General features: G+C 37.7%; 1 protein-coding gene across 2 annotated transcripts in view; it reads right to left on the reverse strand.

Annotated features, from left to right (window-relative positions):
* The window catches only part of adamts13 (ADAM metallopeptidase with thrombospondin type 1 motif, 13), a 24,753-nt gene extending 4,273 nt beyond the window's left edge, over positions 1-20,480 (reverse strand). Inside the window, exons 1-27 of one of the 2 annotated variants that reach the window (XM_016490234.1) lie at positions 20,237-20,480; positions 19,472-19,538; positions 19,030-19,298; positions 18,793-18,955; positions 17,334-17,467; positions 17,177-17,260; positions 16,967-17,091; positions 16,576-16,722; positions 16,337-16,471; positions 15,039-15,189; positions 14,428-14,532; positions 12,888-13,039; positions 12,644-12,707; positions 11,340-11,466; positions 11,114-11,262; positions 9,597-9,717; positions 9,420-9,500; positions 8,413-8,594; positions 8,148-8,298; positions 7,710-7,839; positions 5,216-5,395; positions 4,766-4,961; positions 3,357-3,453; positions 3,142-3,271; positions 2,868-3,056; positions 536-740; positions 50-389 (exon numbers count right to left, since the gene is read on the reverse strand). In XM_016490234.1, coding sequence (XP_016345720.1) covers positions 50-389; positions 536-740; positions 2,868-3,056; positions 3,142-3,271; positions 3,357-3,453; positions 4,766-4,961; positions 5,216-5,395; positions 7,710-7,839; positions 8,148-8,298; positions 8,413-8,594; positions 9,420-9,500; positions 9,597-9,717; positions 11,114-11,262; positions 11,340-11,466; positions 12,644-12,707; positions 12,888-13,039; positions 14,428-14,532; positions 15,039-15,189; positions 16,337-16,471; positions 16,576-16,722; positions 16,967-17,091; positions 17,177-17,260; positions 17,334-17,467; positions 18,793-18,955; positions 19,030-19,298; positions 19,472-19,538; positions 20,237-20,332 — 3,970 coding nt within the window. In that variant the 5' untranslated portion in view covers positions 20,333-20,480. Of the gene's footprint in view, positions 1-49; positions 390-535; positions 741-2,867; positions 3,057-3,141; positions 3,272-3,356; positions 3,457-4,765; positions 4,962-5,215; positions 5,396-7,709; positions 7,840-8,147; positions 8,299-8,412; positions 8,595-9,419; positions 9,501-9,596; positions 9,718-11,113; positions 11,263-11,339; positions 11,467-12,643; positions 12,708-12,887; positions 13,040-14,427; positions 14,533-15,038; positions 15,190-16,336; positions 16,472-16,575; positions 16,723-16,966; positions 17,092-17,176; positions 17,261-17,333; positions 17,468-18,792; positions 18,956-19,029; positions 19,299-19,471; positions 19,539-20,236 lie in introns of both variants that reach the window. The other variant, XM_016490233.1, reaches the window with a different exon arrangement.
* Positions 20,481-20,704: the final 224 nt, after the last annotated feature.

Here is a 20,704-nt window from a genome sequence, read left to right on the forward strand (position 1 = left end):
ATCAAAGCTGTCAGTTTTATATGGAGCTAGCAGACACTTGCCACCTAACTGGTCTGTGGTGGTTCTGTTGTCGTGCTCATGGTGCTTTTCATCACATCCGCTGTAGCTGCAGTGGCTGAGAAACTCTTCCTCATCTTCATCATTCTGACAGCTGGAGCTGGTGTGGTTCTCTGTGTCCCCTCTCCTCTCCGGGCCTCCGACTGCATGTGAGTGATGTTGGGCTCTGGTGTGGAGGTCTGAGCTGAGGAACAGTCAGGACTATAGCAGGCCTGGATGGTGATGGGTTTGGGTAAGTGGAGGCAAAGGAAGGGACTGACAGGAAGAGGGCTGGATGGGCCCATGCAGGACACGGTCCGAGACTGGATCCCATCACCACATGAGACTGAACACTTCATTAGAGAACAGAGAGACAATGAGGAATGGAGAAGCACGGACTTTCTGGAACATACATCCATAAACTGGGACTCGAGGTTGTTTGATAACAGCTGTGCTGTTAGCATATGTAGTCTGGATCATGGATGTTCTGGCACTTTACCTCACTCCACTCATGCACGTCCCAGTGGAACGAACAGACTTGTGTGAAGCATGGTGCAGTGATGGGAGGCTTGATTCCTGGGTCACACCGGTCCTCCTCCACGACCCTCTCTACACCTCCTTCATACTGAACACACCGCACACACCTGACAGCTACACCCATTCCGCATGACACCGAACAGTCGCCCTGCTCTCCTGCCTGCCACCTACACAATCATTTCATCGGTTAAGACTCTAGTAAAATAATATAATATAATATAAATCCATTGGTTTTGATTGAAGATAATAGGCATTAATTGGCAATGGACATTAAGCGGTGACCCGACCAGGGTTATTATTATTGTTAACTAAAACAAAAAAAAAACATTTTCATTACTTGAAATAAAATAAACATTAGGCTTATTTTATTTCAGCTAGTTTCTACTTTAATTTCTCTTTTTCGTTTAGTTTAAAGTACTGAAATAACAAATTAAATAAACTAAAAATAGATAAAAACTACACAGACATTAAAAAACTAATAAAAATGACTAACACAAAAAATAACTAAAACTTTAACTAAAATCAAAATGAAAACAGAAAAAGTAAAAATAAAATCCAAAATTATTAACAAAAACTATATTAGAATATCAAGTATACTAATAACACTAGACCCAACATAGTAGCAAACAGTGGCGGCTCCAGGCCCGCGATAACCTCCTCGTGCTGAGATGCGTCGTATCATGTGTCGACGATAGCCAGAGATATTGTCAAAAGCATCAAAAATTGGCAATATTAAGAGGATTTAGCATTTCCAATTAATGTAGGCCTGTTACATTCTTATTATTATTAGGCCTATTATTATTAGGTTACTTTTATTATTAAAATTACATGAAATTATTGCCCCGCAATAATTTCATAGGGCGCATGACGCGCTGTCCTCATTGAAAATGTTTTTTAAAAGTTTCTTTAAAAACAGGTATATTAATTTATACAATGAATTATAGATCTATTATTAAAATTATTAACACTGCAGTCATCAATGAAAATTAAGAGCAGCTTTATTTCGCCCACCGATTTTCAAAAACAACGCGAAAATACGTTTCTTCTCATGTTTTTCACTATACGGGCCACAAGCGAAATATTAAGGGAATAATTTAAGACTGTTATATACTGTTATCAGCATATGCTGGTGTAGTTTCATTTCTCGTTGTCGTTGTCAGAGAATATGCGGCGTTAATTGAGCGTTAGAAAGCTCCATCAGTTTTTTTACTTTCACTTTCTCTGTAGTGAATTGACTGGCTGTTCACCGGCATAACTCTTGCGCACAGTTTGCGCGTTGCTTGCTTGTGTTGCTTGCTTGTGTTGCTTGACCCCTCCCCCATAATATCAATTGTTTATAGGCCACATATTAGGCATTTTTTTAGGTTTTTAGTGTTTATTTTTCAAAGTTAATGAAAGTGACACCAAAAAACAGGAACATCATCAGGAAATCCTTGGGGGAGCTGTGCCGGGGCCAAGCAAGTTTCTGATGGGGCTATAGCCCCGTCAAGCCCCGCCCTAGCGCCGCCACTGGTAGCAAATATGTTTGCTGTACAAAATTGTCTTAAACGATCAAAACGGGACATTGAACAACAATCTCTTAAACAATTAATTTTCTAATGTTATAACAAATTGTGTAGCAAATTATTTCTAAATCAAACTTTCATGGGACCTTAAGATGGCTTAAAATTATTCAAAATAAGTAAAAATGTAGCTTTAAAGTAAGCTAAAACAGATAACAATCATGATATAAACTGACAATGACATTGTTTTTCTTATTTTAATTTGCAAATCTTATTTTAACCTGGAAAAGTTATGGAAATTAAAAACAAATCCTAAGAAATCATGAAAATCTCATAATTATGTCAAGCTCTAAATTTTAATAAGGATATTTTAATATTACTGTATGCCTAATTTTAGTTGTGTAGATTATGGTACGTTGCACTTTATTATTTGCATTTAGTACTGATTCTTAGTCTGATGTCTGTTAATCAATCAAGGGGTGCATTTCCCAAAAGCAACTATTGTCCGTCATTACCAATAGAGTTCAATGGAGCTAACGACCATAGTTAGCTAACGATGCGTTTGGGAAATGCACCACAGAACAGGCCATTTTTGCTATTTTTCATCTTATTAAAACGTGCAAAAAACATGACAAATTCTTCCAAGTGTAACGGGGAGTAATTGGATTATATTTTCAGCATTCCAAGGAGCCTAGTAAAATGTGTGCAACACTACGACTTACTCTGAACTAGGATGGAATGAAGATATACTGAGAATACTGAAATGTGTTCAGAAATGTTTGACAGCTTTACCTGGCTGGACAGGCTTCAGTATTACACTCCACTACCTCTGAAGGTCTGGCCACAGACTGACAAGCAGATTCTCCCACCACCAGATCCCTGTTTCCGTCTGCTCCTTCCACCCTCTGGGAACAGTACAGGACTCTCTTCGCTACACCACCTCCACAAGACACACTGCACGGGCCCTGTATGTAGCGCCACCTGATAAAGAAGATAATGTGCTTATCATGTGTAAATGTATAGAAGTAGGTCTAGAAACTGAAAGTAGAGTTTAAGCAGCGCTTACATAGCAGGACACTTTGATGGGCTACAGGGCTGGGTGTACATCTCTGGTTTACTGGAACGATCACAAAGGAACTCTGGGACTTCTAGCCGTGATTGGTGATCCACACAGGAGAACCAAACCTGCTGAGATCCTACATAAGCATGCAAAACGATGCACACGCAGTCACAAATAAGTGTTGGCCATAATTTCAGCATGTGCATTCGGTTCCTACTTACCGTTCCCACAGGTCTTTGAGCACTGGCCAATCACTGGACTCCAAACATAAACCGGAACCATTCTGGAGCGGGGCATTACACGGGAGTCTGTACGGATCTGCTGGATATTAAGACAACATTTTAGAACAGACCATATATAGACCTTATGCGTCAGAGAAACAAGTATGCAGCCATCTTTAGAATTGTTAGTAGAACGGGAAGATTTTAAAATGAGTGGTTCATTCATAAATTCGTACCACTTTAACTTCATGGAAGACAGAAGGCAACGAGCACAATGCTAAAATAGGGGTGGAGCTACATAAGGCCTATAACTAGATTATATGTAACTAGATTAGTTTGGGGTTACGTTTTTTTTTTTAAATGCTCACCAAGGCTGCATTTATTTGATCAAAAATACACTAAAACAGTAATATTGTAAAATATGATTACAATTTCAAAGAACTGTTTTCTATTTTAATATATTGTAAAATGTAATTTATTCCTGTGATGCAAAGCCTAATTTTCAGTATCATTACTCCAGTCTTCAGTGTCACATTCTAATATGCTGATTTGCTGCTCAAGAAACATTTCTTATCGTCAATATTGAAAACGTATATTTTTGTGATAGGTTTTTATGATTCTTTGATAAATAGAAGGTTCAACAGAACTGCATTTATTTGAAATATGAATCTTTTGTAACTTTTCTTTACTGTCACTTTGGATCAGTTTAATGCATCTTTGCTGAATAAAAGTATCCATTTCAAAATCTTACTTCCCCCAAACTTTTGAACAGTAGTGAAAAAATATATAAAATGTCTTTATTAGACATTTAAGGACTTTTACTAATTCACTTACTTTCAGTCTTTTGATCTGATTGGCCAAGTATCCCTTCAGATTATATTTAGAGTTAGAACAGCACTGAGATGCTTTTGTTTGTATCATTTAGCTGGTCTGTGGCATACTATGTGAGCACAGCAAACCTGTGAGAATTTTTGAAAGCCACATTGTTCTGAGCAGGATTTCTCTCTCTTAGGTAGCGGTGAACAGAATATAAAAACAAAGCGATTGATTACAGAAGACTTTGAGCATGGAGGGGAAATTGCTGCCACTCCATTCCACTCAAAACTCTGTTCCAGTCCTTGTGTTACTCAGTGACATGCGAAACTTGATGCTTTGGCTTCTTTTGAAACACTTTTTGTTGGCAAAGAACAATATACCTACTAATTGGCCAACTAAGGTAAAAATACCTACTGACTTTTAAACCTAAATTACTTTATATTGGCTTATTAATTTAAAATATTGACAATATTAACTGTTATATTAAATAACTGTGCTGATACTCAGTACAGCAGCACTCTTACTTGTGTGACATTGCTTCATTATTTTCTGATGTCAATAATACATGCTGAATAAACTTTGTAGCACAGTACCTCTCTTTGGGAATCCCAGCCGACAGGACAAACATCCACCACACAGGGAACATGTTCTGGGGGTTTGGGTTCAGAACACAGGTTTTGGTCAACCTCAGAATCAGATCCATGATGGGAGCGGACACACGACACTGTTCTCTGAGCCTCCCCGGGTCCACACACAGCCGAACACTTGCCAGGCTCAGACACCTGCCATCTACAACACACACACAAACACACATGAATGGTTTTTTTTGGTTTTGTTAGGTTATTTCAGTACTTCTACTTAAACTAAACAAAAAATGCAATGGCAAATAAATAAAATTTGAAATGAAATACAAGTTACATTTTTTTAATTTCTGTTAATGTTTATTTTATTTCAAGCAATTGAAATGTTTTTTGGTTTTAGTTTCAACTTTCGACTGTCTAACATGCTAATTCGTTTAATTCTCACACACTTTTGTACATTACCTGGCAGGACAGATTTGGGGGTTGCAGGTCTCAGTGGTTTGGGGTTTCGAGTCAAGCGCACAGTCCGAGTCAGGCAGCTCCACTTTCACTGTAACCTGCTTCTGAACACATGTGACAGAGCGCCCCTGCTCTCCCACGCCACAGGGGGCGCTGCAGGGTCCAAACTCACCCACCTCCCAGCTACAACACACAAACAAAAGACCCTGTCAAAATGACAGCCCTTGCAGTAGTACATGCTTTAGTGTTATAATGTTATTTATAATGAAATGTTGACTTTTGGCAATAACGCAACAATCATAATTAGTCTTTTGAAACATAAGTGTGACCCTGGACCACAAAACCAGTCATAAGTAGCACAGGCACAGCAATAGCCAACAACGCATTGTATGGGTCAAAATTATAGATTTTTCTTTTATGCCAAAAATCATTAGGATATTAATTAAACATCATGTTCCATGAAAATATTTAGTAAATTTCCTACCGTAAATATATTAAATTATTTATCATTAGTAAAATGCATTGATAAGAGCTTCATTTGGACAACTTTAAAGGCGATTTTCTCAATATTTAGATTTTTTGCACCCTCAGATTCCAAATATTCTAATAGTTGTATCTCGGCCAAATATTGTCCTCTCCTAACAAACCATACATCAATGGAAAGCTTTCAGCTTTCAGATGATGTATAAATCTCAGTTTAAAAAAAAAAAGACCCTTATGACTGGTTTTGTGGTCCAGGGTCACAAATGTGTCTCATTCAAGTCAACATCAAGTAGGTGAAGTTGGACAGGGCCAGAGTGGTTTCCTATTTGGCTATACTCAAGAAAAATGGTATTTGACTTTTTGCTAATTTATGAATTGTTCTGGTATGTTTGAAAGGCCAATCATTCCTCTGAGGCAAAATATGAATGTGAGCGACTGAAAGGCACCTGGGTGGGCAGTCGGTCTGGAAGCAGGGCTGCAGCTGATCTGGTGCTTGCGGGGATGAACTGCAGAGCTCATCTTCCAGACGCTCCAGTGTGAGCACATCCACACAGTGCTGACTGATTTTCTGCATGCCTACAACAGAGAGAGTTCAAATTCAAACTGATCAAGACTATGATCGTTAGAGACTATTAAGTTAGAAGTTAAAAAAGAAACTGCGCACAGAACAGTGCTTATAAATAGTTGTATAAAAGTATTTTAGTGTGTGTCTCCATCTTCTTCTGTCTTTGTGAGCAAAAATTATTAATATGGTAACTACACCAAGTTTTACCAATGATAACCCATGGTCCAAGTTATAATTTGGTCAGTTGAGATAAATGAACTTAATGAAATGGATTACATGTAACATGTTTTATGTGCTCAGAATGTCACTGCTGTGTTACCTGTGCCGCAGGTCACTGAGCAGGCAGAGATGACAGTGGACCATCTGCCTTTAGCAGCTCTCTCCGCTGAAACAGCTTCAGACGAATAGTACTGGTATGAGATGTTTGGGGTGGTAAGGTCTCCATACTCTTGCCCGTATTTCCGAAACACCTAAAAATATAAAAATAGCAAATAAACAGTTTTTGTTACAAATGAGTGATTATTGAATATTAACATTCAAGTCACAAATAACAAAGATCCAGTCAAAAGAAAGATGCAGCAGACCTGTATGTGGATTTTGTCTGTGACTGGTCCAGAGATAGTGAGCTCTTCGGTTTGAGGCAGGTGGTCAGGTGTAAGGTACAGGTTATAGATTATGGGGCTTTTCTCCAGAGGTGAGGGGTACGTGATGCTCAGGCCTGGGCTTCCATCTCCAGACACCACATATTTATCATTTAATAACACCGCTGCAGGAAATAAAGGGACATTTCTTTCATATCATTTTTGAACTCTATTGATTGTTTCGTTGGACATACTGTACTCAGATAAAATTTGAATGTCTGTCAATGTAACAAATGTCACAAAAAAGACAATCTTTCCAGGCTGATGCATTTAAATTGGCTAGATTTTTAATAAATGAATTTAAAAAAGGAGTGGTAAAAGGTTTACACCCCTTACACAGCTTGGGGCCAGTAAGACTTCTGATAGAAATTAATACTTTTTTCCAGCAAGGACACATTAAATTGATCAAAAGTGACGGTAAAGACGAAAGATTTTTATTTCAAATTATGTTCTTCTGAACTTTCTATTCATCAGAGGGTCCTGAAAAAAATGTATCAAGAGTTCCACATTAGAATGATTTCTGAAGGATCATGTGACACTGAAAACTGGAGGAATGATGCTGAAAATTCAGCTTTACAATCACAGGACTGATTTACATTTTAAAATTTGTGGTCCAGGGTCACAAATGTGTCTCATTCAAGTCAACATCAAGTAGGTGAAGTTGGACAGGGCCAGAGTGGTTTCCTATTTGGCTATACTCAAGAAAAATGGTATTTGACTTTTTGCTAATTTATGAATTGTTCTGGTATGTTTGAAAGGCCAATCATTCCTCTGAGGCAAAATATGAATGTGAGCGACTGAAAGGCACCTGGGTGGGCAGTCGGTCTGGAAGCAGGGCTGCAGCTGATCTGGTGCTTGCGGGGATGAACTGCAGAGCTCATCTTCCAGACGCTCCAGTGTGAGCACATCCACACAGTGCTGACTGATTTTCTGCATGCCTACAACAGAGAGAGTTCAAATTCAAACTGATCAAGACTATGATCGTTAGAGACTATTAAGTTAGAAGTTAAAAAAGAAACTGCGCACAGAACAGTGCTTATAAATAGTTGTATAAAAGTATTTTAGTGTGTGTCTCCATCTTCTTCTGTCTTTGTGAGCAAAAATTATTAATATGGTAACTACACCAAGTTTTACCAATGATAACCCATGGTCCAAGTTATAATTTGGTCAGTTGAGATAAATGAACTTAATGAAATGGATTACATGTAACATGTTTTATGTGCTCAGAATGTCACTGCTGTGTTACCTGTGCCGCAGGTCACTGAGCAGGCAGAGATGACAGTGGACCATCTGCCTTTAGCAGCTCTCTCCGCTGAAACAGCTTCAGACGAATAGTACTGGTATGAGATGTTTGGGGTGGTAAGGTCTCCATACTCTTGCCCGTATTTCCGAAACACCTAAAAATATAAAAATAGCAAATAAACAGTTTTTGTTACAAATGAGTGATTATTGAATATTAACATTCAAGTCACAAATAACAAAGATCCAGTCAAAAGAAAGATGCAGCAGACCTGTATGTGGATTTTGTCTGTGACTGGTCCAGAGATAGTGAGCTCTTCGGTTTGAGGCAGGTGGTCAGGTGTAAGGTACAGGTTATAGATTATGGGGCTTTTCTCCAGAGGTGAGGGGTACGTGATGCTCAGGCCTGGGCTTCCATCTCCAGACACCACATATTTATCATTTAATAACACCGCTGCAGGAAATAAAGGGACATTTCTTTCATATCATTTTTGAACTCTATTGATTGTTTCGTTGGACATACTGTACTCAGATAAAATTTGAATGTCTGTCAATGTAACAAATGTCACAAAAAAGACAATCTTTCCAGGCTGATGCATTTAAATTGGCTAGATTTTTAATAAATGAATTTAAAAAAGGAGTGGTAAAAGGTTTACACCCCTTACACAGCTTGGGGCCAGTAAGACTTCTGATAGAAATTAATACTTTTTTCCAGCAAGGACACATTAAATTGATCAAAAGTGACGGTAAAGACGAAAGATTTTTATTTCAAATTATGTTCTTCTGAACTTTCTATTCATCAGAGGGTCCTGAAAAAAATGTATCAAGAGTTCCACATTAGAATGATTTCTGAAGGATCATGTGACACTGAAAACTGGAGGAATGATGCTGAAAATTCAGCTTTACAATCACAGGACTGATTTACATTTTAAAATATATTAAAACTGAAAACCGTTGTTTTACATTGTAATAATATTTCACAATATTTCCGTTTTACTGTGTATTTGATCAAATAAATGCAGCCTTGGTGAGCAGAAGTGATTATTCCAAATGTTGGAATTGTACTCTATATGAAGTCTAATGTTGGTAAAGAATATAGTTTTCATTCCAAACTATTTAATACTGAAATCCTCTGCTGGTTTCATTCTCTAAGATACACAACCAAAACTCTCTTATTCCACCATACTACACGATTTCAATACTAAACGGTGTTTAAAACAGTATTTAGTTCTTTTAACAGGACTGACAACTGTATTCTGTTGAATGTAGCTATACTCACCAAGGTGTGTAAAAACCGGCTTCGTGTTAATCACATGGACCTGAGAGGCGTTCAGAGGAAGGCTGAGGAATGTGACATACTCTTGAAAAGACAACCAACAGAAAGAGGTTATTATTCATATTTGAAAGCAAATGACTGGACAAATGATGGATATGTCTGAGAATGACCGCTGCTTACCTCCAGCTTCTCCGCCTGAATAGGTGTTTGAGATGAACTGACAGGTGGAGCCATTGCCCCCACAGACCCCACACACATCCTCCACCTTCCCAGAATGTATTACTCCATCACAGCCAAAAAGCTAAGTCGGGAAGTAAACAGTATGGACAAATTATACATGTTAAATATTGGACTGTGTCCAATGATACTCAAAAAGTGGGCAAAAACATACTTGAGTTAAGTACGTAACAACCTGCTGGATGTACGTTATTACACTTATAATGTATGGATATTGCACAGTCTTTCTACTTATTACACAGCTTTTCACCTAATAAATAAATACATAGACATGAAATATTGATTTGAGTTGGAACTGATTTAAAATATTACCTGTTTATTATGTTATAATCCATTACAATGTACAAAACAATCATCCTGGCAACATGATGAACACCACAACATTACAGTACGAATACTGAAGTCCTCTGAATTTAAAATAAGTTACAGTCCATATGCAAGACTCAAGATTGTACCACTTGCAGAGAGCAAGTGAGTATGGAAGCTTTTTTCAAACAAAAAATAAAACAGGTAAACGTGACTTTTATCGTATTATGAGTTTATCGCATAATTCTGACTATTTTTCTTGCAATTGAGATATAAACTTGCAATTGCAGAAAAAAAGTTGCAATTACCTTTTTTATTTTTTATTTTTTTAATGCAGTAGTGGGAAAAAAAGGAATTTTGAGGAATTATAAATTGTGAGATGTACACTCAGAATTCAAAGAAAAATCTGAATTGCATGATGTAAACTCAGAATTCAGAAATATAATTTCTAAATTGTGATATGTAAACTCAAAATTCAGAAAAAAAAGTCAGAATTGCAAGATGTAAACTCAGAATTCAGAAATATAAATTCTAAATTGTGAAATGTAAACTCAGAATTCAGAAAAAAAGTCAGAATTGCAAGATGTAAACTCAGAATTCAGAAATATAAATTCTAAATTGTGAAATGTAAACTCAGAATTCAGAAAAAAAGTCAGAATTGCAAGATGTAAACTCAGAATTCAGAAATATAAATTCTAAATTGTGAAATGTAAACTCAGAATTCAGAAAAAAAGTCAGAATTGCAAGATGTAAACTCAGAATTCAGAAATATAAATTCTAAATTGTGAAATGTAAACTCAGAATTCAGAAAAAAAAGTCAGAATTGCTAGACATAGGCAGTTGCAAGATATAAACTTGCAGTTAAAAAAAAAATAACTGTGAGATATAATACTCGCAATTGAAGAAAAAAGCAATTACCTTAAATTATTACGTGGTGGAAACAAGCTCCCATACATACGTAAGCGGTGTGATAAGAGAGGTGTGAAAAAAGCACCGGCCTCAGGTTCACGGATGAGCGATCTGTTATTCAGTTGTTATTGACGACGACCATTATTGGTGACTAACAGACCTCGAAATGTCACGACTCATCTAAAAAAAAGCTGTGTACTAAATAAGGAGTAAACTTAGTTTACATTTGTTGTCTGTGGCATTACCTGGCACTTTCCACCCAGACAGGCAGAAATGGAACCACGTGGTGCAGTATGAGCAGCTTCACACCGCGTCCCATCGATGAACTGAGACCCACGACTCACCATGAAGTCCTGCTCACGTGAGCGACACATCAGTTTACACTGAGCATCACCTGGAAGGGAGAGAAAGACATGAGAACAGAGAAAACAACAAAAGACTAATTGAACAGGAAGATGTTTATGGGTGCACCTGAGCTGTAGCCGACAGCAGGGATCCAGGTGTAGACTGAGCTGGAGTCTGGAGACACCGACAGAGGCTGCTGGTCTGTGGCTGAGCACTGCTGAGACATGAACTCCAGCTGAGTCGACTCACAGGACTGGAACAAACAACAACAAGACACGCATGTCACTTTAAACCATCAGTTAACCTGCTTTTATTTCATTTTACAGAAGGCAATCTCATTTAAAGTTGCGTTTTCAAGCTTTATTGCACTTAAACAGTAGTAACTTTTACATTACAACTCTCATTTCATCATCCCTCTGACCATTAAACAGGCTGTTTTTGCTACTGTACCTTTAACGCCTATATACGCAAATGACCTTTGTTATTAGGTGAGGGTTTCCAAAACTGGGCTTTTTTGAGAGTTTGTTGGGGGAACTGCAGGGGATTTGCGAGTTCTAAAAATGTTTATGGCCTGCTTAAAAATAGATGAAATATTTTATTTGTTTACTGAATTTTATGTTTACTGCATCAGAAAACCTTGAACATGCAAATCTGTTGTTAAATTATTGAAATATTATAATGTTTTATGAGCCAGAGATTCAAAAAAAGCTCTAGATTAATGTTAATTTATAATAAATATAACCATTGTTTATTGCTAATTAGTGTTTGTTCATAATGCATTGACTAATATTAATTTACACACCTAAAAAATTAACATACACTTTCATTTAATAGTCTGGGATCGGTAAGATTTTAACAATGTTTTTGAAAGTCTTTTCTGCTCACCAATGCTGCAATTATTTTATTAAAAAAAAAAAAAAAAAAACAACAGTAAAACTGTAATTTTGTGAAATATTATAACAATTTAAAATAACTGTTTTCCATTTGAATATGTAAAAATGTCATTTATTTTATAGCAAAGTACAAGTCTTCACCTTCGCTTTTGATCAATTTAATCTGTGCTTGCCAAATAAAATTATTAATTTCTTTAAAAAAATGTTACTTACCTCAAACTTTTGAATTGCAATGCAATTTTAGTTAAATTCTTTAAAATGCTGTTCATTGCTTGTTCATGATACCTATTGCTTTAACTGATGTTGACAGTTTAAACTAATTTGTAAAGTGTTACAAAATTAATGAAAAATAAGGTCAAATAATGGGATGTACACTGAAAGAATAAATGCTATTTAGCAACAAATAAAAAAAAAAGAGACAAAAAAGCAGGCCAGCATACATACTGCAGCCTCATGGCAATGTATAGATGGTGCAACCCTTCATTTGACTAACATGACCTACAGAGGCCCAGAGTAAACATGCCCAGCGGCTATTACCTGCCGATTACAAAGTTCAGCTTCTGTGTCCTGTCCTTTACAGACGGTACCACCAAAGGCTGGCCTGAAACACAGAAATATCACTGAATACATATATATGTATTGCATCTAATATATAACCACTAGTTTCTCAGCAGAAAAACAAAAAGTACAATGTACTGACTTGGTACATTGAGAAGTGTTATTTTTCTATAGGCTCTCATTTCTAAGAGAAGTTGTGCCTGTCATGCAGTCACTCTCGCACCTGGGGTTGTTGCACTGTCTCCTGCGGTAAGTGATTCCTCCTCCACATGTTCGTGAGCAGGGAGAGAATTCAGACCATGAAGACCAAGAGCCGTGAACCATCATGGAGGAACCCAAAGTAGAAGGAGACACACACCGGCCCTTCAAACACCACTACAACAAAACCGAAAGATAATGGAAAATACATTTTTCAAGCAGTATCTAACACATTTAATATTTGAAGAATACAATGGTGAATTTCTTTCTAGTAATCTCAAACATCTTCCAAATAACCAGAAAATATTTCAAGAATATACACTGCTCAAAAAAATTAAAGGAACACTTTGAAAACACATCAGATCAATATCGTGCTGGATATCTATACTGATATGGACTGGGTAATGTGTCAGGAACGAAAGAATGCCACATTGTTTGATGGAAATGAAAATGAATTCAAAGACACCCCGAAAATCAAAGTGCAAAAATGATGCAGCAGGCTAGTCCATTTTGCTGAAATTTCATTGCAGCAACTCAAAATGGTACTCAGTAGCTTGTATGGCCCCCACGTGCTTGTATGCATGCCTGACAACGTCGGAGCATGCTCCTAACGAGACGACGGATGGTGTCCTGGGGTATTTCCTTCCAGATCTTAACCATCACTGAGCTCACTAGAGGACATCACTGAGCCCACTAGAGGACATCGGGCCCTCAGGCCACCCTCATGAAGTCGGTTTCTGATTGTTTGGTCAGAGACATTCACACCAGTGGCCTGCTGGAGGTCATTTTGTAGGGCTCTGGCAGTGCTCATCCTGTTCCTCCTTGCACAAATGAGCAGATACCAGTCCTACAGATGGGTTAAGGACCTTCTACGGCCCTGTCCAGCTCTCCTAGAGTAACTGCCTGTCTCCTGGAATCTCCTCATGCTCTTGAGACTGTGCTGGGAGACACAGCAAACCTGGCAATGGCATGTATTGATGTGCCATCCTGGAGGAGTTGGACTGCCTGTGCTACCTCTGTAGGGTCCAAGTATCGCCTCATGCTACCAGTAGTGACACTGACCCTAGCCCAGGGGTAGGCAAGTTCGGTCCTAGAGAGCCGCAGTCCTGCAGAGTTCAGCTCCAACCCTGAAAACAAAACTCACCTGCCTATAGCCTTAGTAATCCTGAAGACATTGATTAGCTTGTTCAGGTGTGTTTGATTAGGGCTGGAGCTGAACTCTACAGGACTGCGGCTCTCTAGGACCGAACTTGCCTACCCCTGCCCTAGCCAAATGCAAAACTAGTGAAAAACGGTCAGAAAAGATAAGCAGGGGAAAAAAATGCCAGAGGCCTCCACCTGTAAAACCATTCCTGTTTTGGGGGTCGTCTCATTGTTGCCCATCTAGTGACCCCCTCTGCTACTTAACAACTGACCAGATCGATATCCCAGGAGTTTAACTGACTTGATGCTACACACTACAAAGTGTTCCTTTAATTTTTTTGAGCAGTGTATAAAGATGCATACAAACAATAATTAGTAAGGATTTCATTGTTAATAAGTGCTGGTCAATAGCAGTCTGTCACCTGACTGGGCCCACACTCCGTCCCGTCCAAGAGTGGAACAAGGAGACGAGTGCATGAGCTGCGGTCACGAGGGTTGATATGGCAGGACAAAACACGACAGGTTGCCTTAATGACAACAGAGAGAAAAATCACCACAATAAAGCTTAACAATTAACAATTACAATCAAAGACCTACAGTAATGAAATCAAAATTAAAATGATTTGTAGAATGTTTTATGTTATATCAATATGCTATTTGCATATGCTTCTCCTAAAAGCTGATTGAATTAATTTTAACTTCATACATACCATTGAAATGTTTGGGGTCGATAGACATATCTTATGCTCAGCAAGGCTGCATTTATTTAATTTAAAATACAATAATAATGTAAAATATTAATATTGTTTTCGATTTAAATATATTTTAAAATGTAATTTATTCCTGTGATGTAAAAAAGCAGTGCTTTTCAATATGTTATGCCCAAACTTTCTGTATCAACAGGAAAGATGTCAACATAAAACAGAGAACTATGTTGGTCAAGTGATTTGAGGTCCTTAAAGTGTTAGCATGGCAGTCAGCTCTTTGAAGATTTACACTGATAAATAGTCTTCTGAGGGTCATTCTTTCTCACCATATCACCATTAGTGAAAGAGCAAGCAGTAGCCGAGCTGCCAAACGCTATACGACACTGATCGTCCACTCCATAGAAGAGACCAGGCCTCCAGTCCTGCACTGATCCACCCAGCACCGGCACATCCTTCACACACTCCGCCTTCCCAGCACTGCACAGACAGTCAACACACAGTCAACATATACAGAACATCATCATGATGAAGAATACTGTACATAAGAAGTCTCTTACGTTCTCCAAGGCTGCCTTTATTTGATCAAAGATACAGTAAAAACAGTGATATTGTGAAATATCATTGTAATAAAAAATAACTCTTCTGTATTTTAGAATTTAATTTCTGTAAATAATTTTTCAGCATTACTCCAGTCTTCAGTGTCACATAATCCTTCAGAAATCATAATATGCTGATTTGCTCAAGAAACATTTCTTATTATTATCAATGTTGAAAACCGTAAATGCTTCATATTTTTGTGCAAACCATGACTTTGTTTTTCATTGATTTTTTTTTATTTTTTTATTTGCTTTTAATGCATTCTTGCTGAAAAGTATTAATAAAAATATCTGCAAAGTTAAGACGCTGAAAGTTCAATCCAAACAGAGATATCATCTTTTTAAATTAAGGCAGTTTAATGCCTACAAAAACGGCTCGTAGGGACTACAACAAGTTACTTCCCAGGTTTATGACGTCACAAACCCAGATAAACCCCGCCCCCGGGAACATGCAATGAAGGGGGCGAGGCCATGCTGCGCTGCTTTAGAGAAGAGGAAGAGTTGTTGCCATGCCGTCAAAACTAGGGGTGCACAAAAACATGCCATTAAGAGCCGTGCTTGCACAGGTTCTGCGCGATCCTCTTCACTAATATTCTCTGGGTCTCAATCGGGCTCAAACTGATAAGCGATATTAACAACGTCATTGTTTACAATACAACCGGAGCACATGCCGCCGAGGTGAGGGGCGGGACCTCTAGACGTGCACTAGGGGTGAATTAGCCAATCACAACTCACTGAGCCAGCTAACCAATCTGAGCCCATCATGTATTTCTGAGGGAGGAGCTTCATAAAAACAGGAAATCATCAGAGCGTTTATAGGAGAAGGGACAGAGCAGTGTAGAATAAAGGTAAATTTTGTGAAAAATAATGCAACACGTTAGACTGCACACCATAAACACAATACAGCCTAGAAAAAAAACAGTCAACCACCCCTTTAAATAAAAAATGCACAATTGCAGCATTTTTTATAGTGGTCTCAGACTTTGGAGGCTGATGTATATGTCTGTGATGCAGTAAGTGACTGACACCTGAAGAAGTTGTGGAGCTGAGCTCTGCTGCACTGGGACCAGGTGAGATCGACACTGTTATAACCTCCGTCAGATGCCATCATAAAGCCACTGGAGCTGCATGTGTTGTCTATTCCATCATGATTTATGCCAAAACTGGAGGAAGAAAAAAAAAAACAATAAACCAAGACTTGGATTTTAGCACATTTCAGCATGGCAATATATATCTCTCCTCTGAGTTTTAAAGTTGTCAAGCTCACCTGTGGCCAATCTCATGAGCCATGGTGATGCCAAGATCAAAGCCGGTATCTTCTGTAATCACACAGTTCCACTGAGTGGAACAGACTCCACCCAGCTGGGTCACACCTCTCACAAGTTTATTCCCATTGGGTAACACCAGATCAAACCTTAATGATGTCAAAGAGAGGCACTGAATTGCAGGTATGCTGAAACACTTGATAGTGATATTCTGGTACTTCAAACATTTTAGCAGCTTACTCCAAAAATGAATTGCACTTCATATAATATATGAATTTTGATTTTATATATAAAAATGGCTTCACCTTTTAAGAGTTTTAGGCATTATTTTATACCATACACACACAGAAAGTTCCTTTAATTAGGAGTGTTCTCTATGGTTTAAGTCCACACCTGGTAATGTATAACAGCAGATCTGCATGTATAGGGTCAGTGTCAGCATCAGGGTTGACCCTCTGACCCCACTCACACACACTTTTTAGAGAGGAGGTGATGTTTTCAGAGATCTGGATGTCTGGCTGTGGATTAAAACAAACTTTATTGTCCTTGTGGATTAATATAATGGTTGTTATGCACAGCATTAGGTGAAATAGTCATTTTTACCTTCGGCTCTGTGAGAATGACCATACGAACAAGATGAACTCTTATATTGGCTCCGAGAGTGACATCTCTCAGAAGCTCAGAGGCCTGCAAGGGTTGAGAAGATACTTAAACAATCTTTGGTTGTTTGTAACTGAAAATGTAGATTAAACACACATACGATGTTGAGGTTGGTTAGGATGTATCTCTCAGTGTCCTGCCTATGAACATCATAGACATCTGGACCCACCACCACTGCTAGCTCCAGATGTGTGACCTCTGACCCCAGAGGTGTTCGCCGCAACCTGAACTGACCTAGACAGATGCAGATCACACAGTTTAATGAAAGTAGCAATGATATTTTATCATATGAACAGCATATCAGAAACAATTGAGGTTATATAATAAGCTAAGAGAAGTTTAAGTATTACATTTAGAAGATCATAGTATGACCAAAGTATCACTTTGTATAGTCGATGTACTACATATTTACTTTAGCATACTGAACTTGATTTGGCTGTAGCACAAACAGCAGCTATACTGACATTCAGACGAACAGCTAAATTGTGAGTGTGATATTTCTTTTATATAACAGTTCAATAAATAAAAAAAGTAACTTTAGACACATTTTAGATTCAATATTGATGTTTATATTGTCTCTGCTAACACGTTGCACATTTCTCAGCAACACACAGCAGTGAGGTTTCATTCCTGAATGAATCAGTGTCTGAAATTGGTTAAGTGAATGATTCAATTACTTGTTTTGTTCCTGAATGAATCCATGTTTTGATCAAATTTGTTGAGTGAATGGTTCAGTTACTCACTCATAAAGACTTGCCCTGCATCCATATATGCCTACTTCCTTCCTGTGTAGTATGCAAAAACTAGTATGTGGAGTACATAGTATGTCTTAATTCATAGTATTCGTAAAACAGAAGACGAAAAATACTACTTCCGCCGAGATTATGAAGTGTGCATGAGTGCATCTGACACTTTAAGTTACACGACAATGAGAACATGGTGGATGTACAGTACTATGTCCAAATTTCATTCACACTACACACATTTGTACTATTTGTACAATTTGATTTGTACTATTTGATTCAAAAGTAATACTCAGGCAGTATGTGATTTTCAACACAGCTTTGTTTTGTTCCTGAATGAATCAATGTTTTGAGCTAATCATTTGGCGGAATGATTCAAATGACTCACTTGTCAGTCACTTGTCGCCACCTACTGGCATAACAATGTAAAATGCAGAAAGTGCTCTTACAATGTTTTACAGCTGATCATTTTTAAATGAACACTGTGTTTGGTACTCATAGCGTGAGACACAGAAAAACAGTGAAATGTGAAGCAGTGGCCAAAGAAGTCTGCATGTGTACATAGACCTACAACTGAAAACAAGAATACATCCATCAATGTTTCTGTTACTTTCCACTGTGAAGCTGATTTGAAACAATCAAACACTATATAAATCAAGTTGACTTGACTTGACTTGACATGAACAGCACTTTGAATAGATGGACAAGCTCAATTGGACAAATGTATCGCTGTGGACTTCAGGCCACTGATAGGCGTATGCTCAATGATATGGTACTGTACATTGTGTATATTTAACCAGTACAATGTTCACTCACTTTTAGGCTGTTTAAGACGTGTCCTCACTGGTAATGTGTGGGTCAACAGCAGGTGAGGTACACCAGAAGGTAAATCCACAGTAAGCTCCTTCAGATGGTCTATGTGTTTTTGAAGCACCGGGCGAATACACAGCCTCTTCTCCCCTGACTGAATCAGACCTTGCTGAGGGACAAATACTATGATTAGAAATTTGTCTCCATATAGTACTCTATATACAGCAAAAAGCATCTTCTTACTAATTTGCCATGGCAGATGGGGAGAAGAGTTCTCGTATGTGCTGGTCTCAGTAACTTCAACTGCTCGCAGCACATATCCTCCCTTTTCTTCACCACACTCACTGTTGAGTTGATCACCATCTCCAGACTCGTGGGACAGGACACGGGTTGTTCATCTCTGTGTTGGCCCAGCTCAAAACTCTCTTCTTCGCTGTGAAACGAGCACCTCCATAGCCCTCTGAAAGACTCATTCCTTGAGCAATTCACCCACACCAGCTCAAAGTGAGGCACTGAAGAGAACAAACTACTAATGTCAGGGTGTTTACATGTTTAGTTTAGACATTGACTTTTTCAAGTGTTTTAAAACCTCTCATTTGTATTTATGAACCTACTGGCCTATCTGTGAACCTCCTGACTCCTTATTTGTGACTAGTATTTCTCAACATCTGTGAATCAGACTCACCTGATTTAATGGAAATGGTATCAAAATAATAAAATAAATCTTGAGGTTTCAGTGACTCTAAAAAATCCTGAGAAATAAAAAACAAATACAAATAAAATTAGATTTTATCATTTAATAAAAAAGGTATATTGCACATAAATGCTGTAAATGTTCACAATAGGCAAAGTTCAATACATTTAATAAATTACAGTATATATACACTTCCATTCAGTTTGAGGTCAGTAAAATTTTAGTTGTAGGAAATTAATTAACTTATACTGAGCAAGACTTATCTTTTTTTTTTCTTTCTTCATATTATTGTTCTTTTAAACTGAAAACATATATATTACATATATATTACGGTTTCCACAGATATATTATGCAGATCCAGTTTTCAACACTAATAATAATAAGAAATGTTTCTTGAGCTGCAAATCAGAATATTAGTTTTTTTATTAGTTGGAATAAATTATGTTTTAAAATCTATTCAAATAATAAAAGCTATTTTTAATTGCAATAATATTTTACAATATTACTGTTTTACCATATTTTTTATCAAATAAATGAAGCACTTCTTTCAAAAAAAAAATAAAAAATCTTACAGACCCCAAACCTTGATCAGTAGTGTGTTATTTTCTTGCTGGGATTTTTTTTATTTTTATAATTATGTTCATGTTAGAACCAAGTGAAAGTCCTATACATTTGGATTTAAAAGTTTCTAATATCTGTAAACATTCTAAAATAAAGGTAATAAATCTGCCTTTTTCCAAGCTTAAAAGCTCTTACCTTCTGCAAAGTGCATTGTGAAATCAGTAGAGCTGTTGTTTTTAACAAACTTGGAGCCAGAAAGAGCCAGATCAGAGCTCCCATGTTTGTCCACATCTTGAAGCACAGAGCTAATCAAATGAAGCTGAACATGCCAAGATAGCAGTCTGCCTGCCGTACCGCCGCTATTCTGCCTGAATGTTTGAAGTTGGTTGAAAGTGTCCTGTGCATAGACTGATGTCTCACATTCTGCTTGTTTAGAAAGATCAACATAAAAGGTTATTGATCAGCAGGCATGGGCTGAAACACTGAGTTGATGAATGACAGACAATATTTGTTGACACACCATGATCTGTGTAGAAGGTAACAAGCTGTGCCGTGTTTGGCTCTCCTTTGATGCCTGTTTTATTGATTTCTGACATTGCTGGAAAACTAGAAGAGAAATCTCACGTATGAACAAACTCCAAATCACAGTACAGGGAAATGATG

The sequence above is a fragment of the Sinocyclocheilus anshuiensis genome, unplaced genomic scaffold, assembly GCF_001515605.1.
Source record: "Sinocyclocheilus anshuiensis isolate Anshui unplaced genomic scaffold, SAMN03320099.WGS_v1.1 scaffold630, whole genome shotgun sequence".
NCBI lineage: Eukaryota > Metazoa > Chordata > Actinopteri > Cypriniformes > Cyprinidae > Sinocyclocheilus > Sinocyclocheilus anshuiensis.